This window comes from Nicotiana tomentosiformis, chromosome 4 (assembly GCF_000390325.3).
Source record: "Nicotiana tomentosiformis chromosome 4, ASM39032v3, whole genome shotgun sequence".
NCBI classification, from domain to species: domain Eukaryota; kingdom Viridiplantae; phylum Streptophyta; class Magnoliopsida; order Solanales; family Solanaceae; genus Nicotiana; species Nicotiana tomentosiformis.
Genome location: NC_090815.1, coordinates 63,159,861 through 63,167,283, shown reverse-complemented (window position 1 = coordinate 63,167,283; position 7,423 = coordinate 63,159,861). Strand labels below are relative to the sequence as shown.

Sequence of the window (7,423 nt, the reverse complement as noted above, 5' to 3'; positions counted from 1 at the left end):
TGTGGCAGCATAACATGAAACTTTAAGAAGGTTTCATACTCAAGAAACCATATATACAAAGTAAGGTTTTAGATTCAAAGAAGGTATTTCAAAATTGTGTTATCTTTAAGATTCAAGTTTTTGCATATAGATTGACAAAATTTTAGAATCAAAGCCATGCCAGAAGAAAATTAATAGTACTACTAAATAGGCACCACTCAAAACTCATAATAATAAATCAAAAGAAATCATCTATTATTACATTTGCATACAAGTTAAATATTCATAACATGCCAGGGGAAGTAGCAAAATTCACCATCATGACAAATATATCACATAAAGTCCATATATTTGCACACACGTTAACCATTTCTGCTACAAAAAGCACTGACTATTTTATAAACCTTAGAGTTTCTCAAGCATCGCGTATATGAATTTATGGAATAGACCCTGACTTTCTTTCTTGTGGCTGTAAAATTCGTGACTTTTGATCTTTGAATTTTCAGCTTGAAGAGCAGAACTGCCTGATTTGAAGCAATACATTTGTAAATACTACATATTATTAATAAAGTGTCTTTAACAAAAGTGAGAGGCAACAATGTTGGCAAAGAAAGCTCAAAAGGCTACTTCAAAAAAGGGAAAATGAAAGTCCATATAAAAACTGTCAAAGTCATTTAAGGTGTAATGATTTAGGGGATCAATGAGGCAACTTTTGGACTTCTTAACACATAAATAAAATAGGTAAAAGAGAAAATAGAAAAAGGAAAAAAATAGATAAATATGTTTATTCGTCAAAGAGATTGACAATGATTATGCAAAATGAACGAAAAAAATATATAGATCATACAAACTAAAGAAAGATCTCATTCAAATTATAGCTTTAACTTTAAAAGTTGATACAAAAATAAAATATTAAGGAATAATGGATTAAAGAGAAAAGATTAATGAGAATAGTACCTAGGATGTTGAGATTGTAATACTCTCATTTTCTTTTCTTTTCTTTTCTTTTTTTTAAAAAAAAGGAAGAAATCAGTAAAACTTGTCAGGTATAGAAGGATCCAATAGCAAAGAATCACATAATAGTACATCGAAACTCCTAATCAAAATTAACCAAAATCTAATAATTAAATGTTCTATCCTTGAATATTTAACGGAAATGATAAACTAAAGGATAAAGTATGACTCAAAAAATAACATATAGTACTATTTATCAGCAAAAATTAGTCAACATTTAACATATTTCTGACATGCTCTCCTTGATGACTCTGCACCACTTTTTTCTATTACTAACAAATAGTAGATGTTTACAATTATACAATAATTTTCTTTAGGAACATCAAGATAGTACTATAGAAAGTAAGCCTGCAATTTAATCAGTATATAAGTGTGGATGAGAGAACATACTGACATAGAATTAGGCTTCACTAATATATGGTGTGATTTCTGGCGCCCAAAAGCATGAAATTTTCTAGCACTCCTGCAACGCTATTTTCATTAGTCACCATGCATTTTCCAAACACAATCATCAGTGAAAGTTTAGAATAAATTGCAAATCTACAACCAGATTGAGGCAACGTCAGCAAGCATCGATTTTTTCTGCTATTTCAGATAGAGGACCTGGGCAATCCAAAAAGAACAACAAAATAAACCAATTAGGGAAAAGAAAACTATAGATGCTTAAAAAATCAAATCCAAAGAAAAGAAAATTAAGCTTAAAACCAAGAATATACATACGTTCAAGAGCATTCTCTGAAATTTCATTGCAGGCAAGAGATGGTAGAATCTAAATGGTTGCTAACTTGCTGATAACTCTTCTACTCTGCATCGTCATCTTACAACTCTTCATTGCTTTTATTTATTAGCACACTAAATAAATAAGCTATTCCTATAAGAAAGGGAAAAAGAACCAAACAATGAGTGAAAAAAAATGAGATCTTGTCTAGGTAAATCAGGAGAAAATGCCATATTTTTATAATGTATGATACTAACCTTCCAAAGTTTAAGAAAACATTCAGCAAGTCAGAAAGGTGATGGTCTTCACCACCATGATACAGAAATCTGCTTTATCTCTTCAAAACTATGTGATAGATTTTGTAATACTTCAAAAATTTCCCAAGGAGAGAATAAATAAAAGAACCAGAAAGTAAAGAGAGTATTAACAGTGAAATGCAAGAAAGTACTGTACAACTACTCTTAGATTTACTCAGTAATTTCACTCTGGCTTTATTGATTTGCTCATGTATTAAACCTTAATAGTCATAATCATGGCCATCTTGGACTCAAAAGCTAGCCATCTTCCGGTATGCACCATAATCTTAATCAGATTAAATTTTGATCAAGAAATTGCTTTTCCTCTGCTTCTATTCTCATCCAAAAGTAGGCTTAAACAGAAGCCACAATGCCATACCTATGCTTGAACCTTGAAAGATCATACCTTCAAATAAGTTCTATCGGAAAATAACTTTATTAACTTTTGAGTCAGAAATCAAGACTTCGCTTATGATTAGTGTAGATAGAATCCACAAAGCAAATAAATAGAGAATGGAAATAGGGTTTAAAGATAAAAACGATTAGGCAAGTTAATAAGGCCTTACCGTTACAAGGGATTTCGATCCCACTTGTTTTTATCCTTACTACTATATACCTGCAGATAATGCAATTAGACTAATGGAGTTGGAATGGCCATGATCCCCTTCTGAATTTGCTACTTTGCTTTCTGAATCCTTCCCCCTCTGTAATGGCAGTGAAAAACACCAGCAGCCAAGCATTCCACGGTGGAAAAGCAGTCGAAGAGACCGGCGAGAAGAAAAGGATAGGAAGAAGGCGACAGAGATCAAGAAGCAACGAATATGAGAAAGAAGATGAAGGGAATAGTTATAATTATAAAGACGTGACTTTTCAGTTATTGCAAAATAGTATGACTTTTGGGATTCTTAATATATGCATAAATGGAAAAAATGTGAAAAATATTAAAAATACGAGGAAAAAGATAAATGTAATCCTTGAACAAAGAGATATGCCACATCACCTTTTCCTAGGCCCTCCTTTATAGAAATATATAGATTGGCATCTGTTGGCTAGGGAGACCATGCAATCCTTCCTGGTAAACATTACAGTAGACTGGCCCTGTTTTGTGGTTATTCTGGGAGGTGTGAATTCTATTGGAGCTATTTTTGCAGTCTGCCTGGCTCTCAATTTTGTGGCTAAGGATTGGGTGATGGTAGGTGGTGATGGAGCAGGGTAGTTAGCTGATTTATTTGGCTTGACATTGATGTCTTTAGGATTGGGTGTTGCATTTGTTTTGGTTGCCTGAGTAAGGACCTTTTGGTCTGAGGTTGCAGGTTTTTTGCTAGCCTTGGGGTGGTTAGGTTTATCAAAATTTGCTGAGATCTTTGGGATAGTGTATGCTGGTTTTGAGGTTGTTGATTGTCTAATATGTTGTTCTTGTTGGGGATTTGCTGTATGAGTTATGTTTTGGGTGGGATGGGTAGTTTTAAACTGTTGTTGGGATGCTTGGGATGAGTATTCTCCCTTATCGGTAATATATGTTTCTACTGGTATTGTATCTTCCTTATCATTCGGACTTCTTGAAGGCATATTTTTTGGACAGCTTAGGGGATTGTTGTTTTCATTGTCAACGTTGGAGAGAGACAGGTCACATTGATTGACTGCAGCTTGAAGCTCATTGCTCTCAGTAGGAATATGGGCCTGCAACATATTTGCTGCTGAGGGTGACAACTTTTCAGCACTTTCTTTTGTTGATTGTTCTCGCAATTTCTCATGACGACTAATCTCAACATTATTTTGTAAAGCACAACCATTCATTTGTTCATTAAAATTGGCATCAAAATTGACCTTGACATTTCGTCGAACATAAGGCATAGTGGAGTTTGCATACATAGTGTTCTGTATTGTTATGATGAATTGTTCAATGTAATTGTTGTTTGAGGGTTTGGGATCAATATCCAGATCAATTGTAGTTGATTTATGTTGGATTTGAACAATTTGGACATTTGTATTCGCATGCGTGGCCAACATCTAGTTGATGCGTTGCTCATCTGGCCGTAGACGGGAATTCCTGTGGTGATGTTGTCTGAATCTTTGGGGGTTGATTGTAATTGATGTGTTGAGACATCTTCAAGGCCTTGAATCAGTCTATTTGACCCAGGGACGTTGAAGTGGATTTTGGCTCTCTCCTGGCAATTGTTTGGTGAGATGACAATTCCACCATTGTTGATTTCTGCAGCAGATGGGGAAGAATTGGATATGTGTGCCTACCTGGGGTTTGTGTGCATTGCTGATACGATATTATTGGGACTGGTTTGATGGTTTTTCACCACCGGACGAGGGATCGATGACCATAGTTGTCCGTCAATTTACTGTTTAAATAAATCGCCTATGTAGAGAGCATTAGGATTTTTTACATACTCCGATCTTGATCTTTGATTCTTGATTTTGATGTTTTTTTATGATATTTAGAGCTTTTGGATAAGTTTGGGTAATGTATTTGGACTTGTTGGAATGTTTGGACGGGGTCCCGAGGGGATCGGGTGAGTTTCAGGATGGTTTCAGACCATTTTTAGGCCTTTTTCAATAGCTGGTTTTTGGCTACAAGGGGTGTGAATCGCGATTGTGGACCTCTAGGATGCATTCACGAAGAGTAAATTGTTGTTTGGATCTAGTGAATCACGATCACGGTGGCCTTATCCGCATTCGCGCAAAAGAAATTTCTTATGTCACTGAGCTGATTTCCGGAGCTTATATCTTGCAATCTATAAGGAACTTGGAGATGATCCACAAATAAAAGTTGTAGCCCTTTGTGTTTAATTTTCAGAAAATTAGTCTGTTTGTCATTTTGAGTTTTGTACAGAATGTTATGGCCATTATACTATAGGCTACCTGGAAGAGTTGACCAAGTTTGTTCGAATTTATTCATCGCGATCGCGGAGGTTCTTGTTACATCTCGCATTTCGTACGTTAAAGTTTTTTCATAAGTTAATCGACATAAGCTCGGGAATGAGATTATTTTTGAGGTTATAAGTATTTATGTTATTTGTAACAAGTGATAAGTGAGTGCCGTGAAGATTAGAGGGTAAACAAATCAAAGAATGAGTATTCGTTGAAGTTTGTCAATTTGGGATAAAATACTGTCCAAGCTGTAATACCCCATATTTATGGACTAGTTCCATACAAGGTACCACATAACCATGATAGTAAGGTATATGAAATGTATTAGTATTCAAGTAAATTGTGCGCTAGAATTAATTATGTGAATAATTGATTAATTGTGGGAATAATATGGGAAAATAAGGAAATAATTATGGTACTAAATAGGATTAAGTGGATAAGAATTTTTAATGGGCTGCTACATGGCATTAAGTTGGCCAAGGGTGGCACCAATGTGCATAGATGATTCTTAGCACTTGATGTGCCTTGTTTACATGTGAAAGTGCAAGACATATCCCTTAAGCCTTCATGTTATTCTTTTTTGGCAATTTGAGATATAGAAAGGATGTTGAAATCTTTTCTTCTATTGTTGGGGATTCTCTTACTTTAGAACATAGCCAAAAATGTACACACATGATACTCCATATGTTCAACAACATGAAGTATGCCATGATCATAAGAAGTGCTTAGTTCTTGTTCAAAGATTTAGAAGGAGCAAAAGTTGTTCTTGGCAAGCTCAAGTAAAGGTGTTTGATAAATTCGTCAAGTAAGGTATGTTAAGGATATCCCTTCTTTACTTTTGGCATGATCCATATGATACACAAACGAAACGAGCAAACGCACAACTTTCATAAATGTCTCTATTCATAGAAGCACTAGGGGTGCCTATGTTCTTGAATTCCCATGTGTCTTATTATTATATCTTTTGTTCATGGGTCTCAGAAAAATATGTGGTTGATAAAATTTATCCGGAAGCATATTGATCTTATGATATTCCGAGAAATCTTATTGACTTACTTCTTATGCATTTCATTCATTTATACATGTACATTGACCCATGATCAGACGGCGTTATATACGTGTATATTATATGTATATGGGATATAGGAAAAGGTTACGGCGTTATATACGCTCCACCATCTGATCAGTTGGTATACGTTGATGATTTCCCCCACAGAGGCTGAGATGATATGATGCGATGCCCTCAGAGGCTTGATGATGTTATGTACACATATACCTACGCATGATACCACATTTATACGCACATGCATGACTTTATAAATATTTCATGATTCACAAAGTTATTTAGACTTACAGGTGGATTCCTTTACTCCATGTTTCTTTTATGTCTTTTATGTACTGGTTTTCATGCCTTACATACTCGGTACATTATTTGTACTAACGCCCTTATTTCCTGGGGCCTGCGTTTCATGCCCGCAGGTGCAGGTAGACAGGCTAACGGTCCCCCTTTTTAGGATTCTTGATCAGCAAGAGTTGGTGTGCTCCACTTGATTCGGAGTTGTTATTAGTTTTGGTACGCTAGTTTTGTATGTAGATATGGGTACAACGGGGCCTAGTCCCGTCCTTCATACAGTTGTACACTCTATCAGAGGTTTGTAGATAGTCATGTATAGTTGGATAGTATGTGGCCTTGTCGGCTTCTAGTTTTGGATATATAGTTGTCTATAGCAGCCTTGTCGGCTCGCCCTACCGTATTCCGCATGTATATGTATATATGTCTTTTGGACATGTTTTCCTCACGTATGTTATTCACATGATTCAGCAATTTATTGACAGGTGTTATTCATGACCTGCCCTTAATTCATGTTTATATCTTAGACGCATGCTTAGGGGTGTTCGACGGGTAGGACTCGGCACTAGTCATGGCCCATCGGTTTGGGTCGTGATAAAAATGGTATTAGAGAAGTTATGTCCTAAGGTTGTCTACAGATCATATCTAGTAGAGTCTTGTTTATGAGTGTGTTGTGCACCATATTTAAAAATAGGAGGCTACAGGACAAAGAGGATGCTATCCTCCTTTCTTATCTTAAGTCGTGAGATATAAGGATTCATTTCCCTAACGATATGTTATGTTTTCAGCGATGCCTAAGAAGGCTACAGCTACCTAAAAGGGAAAGTCTGTGGCTGATGAGACTACTAGTCGAGCGCCACGAGCAGGGCTCGAGGAGAGTCTCATAGTGAGATTCTATCTCAAACTTCACATACCCCGCCCTCTCCAGAGGAGCTCCAAGGGGCACCAGCTCCAGCGCCTTCCCCTGCACGCTCATCTCCTCAGTCAGATGCACTGGGGCAGGATATGAGAGATGCTATTTAGCTATTGACTCGATTAGTAGCCGCACAATCTCAGCGTTAGGAAGTAGGTATTGGTCATGCAGATAGGGCCATCAGTGCGAGGGTTCATGATTTCATTAATTTGGACCCTCCGGTATTCACTGGAGCAGATCCAAACGAGAACCCTCAGGTATTTATCGATAGG

General features: G+C 36.4%; 1 protein-coding gene across 6 annotated transcripts; it reads right to left on the bottom strand.

Moving 5' to 3' along the window:
- Window positions 1–210: 210 nt before the first annotated feature.
- Window positions 211–4,454, bottom strand: LOC104108108 (uncharacterized). Of its 6 annotated transcripts, XM_033659152.2 has the most exons (6): window positions 3,008–4,454; window positions 1,969–2,711; window positions 1,714–1,864; window positions 1,541–1,596; window positions 1,388–1,456; window positions 211–503 (listed from the first exon to the last, which is right to left on the bottom strand). In XM_033659152.2, the coding sequence occupies exons 1-2, from the start codon at window positions 4,015–4,017 to the stop codon at window positions 2,684–2,686; spliced, it is 1,038 nt and encodes a 345-aa protein (XP_033515043.1). In that variant the 5' UTR covers window positions 4,018–4,454; the 3' UTR covers window positions 211–503; window positions 1,388–1,456; window positions 1,541–1,596; window positions 1,714–1,864; window positions 1,969–2,683. The 6 variants fall into 6 exon arrangements, with proteins under 6 accessions (XP_033515043.1, XP_018630328.1, XP_018630330.1 ...); XM_018774812.2 differs by having other exon boundaries at window positions 937–1,456; window positions 1,714–2,711; XM_018774814.2 differs by having other exon boundaries at window positions 1,384–1,456; window positions 1,714–2,711.
- Window positions 4,455–7,423: the final 2,969 nt, after the last annotated feature.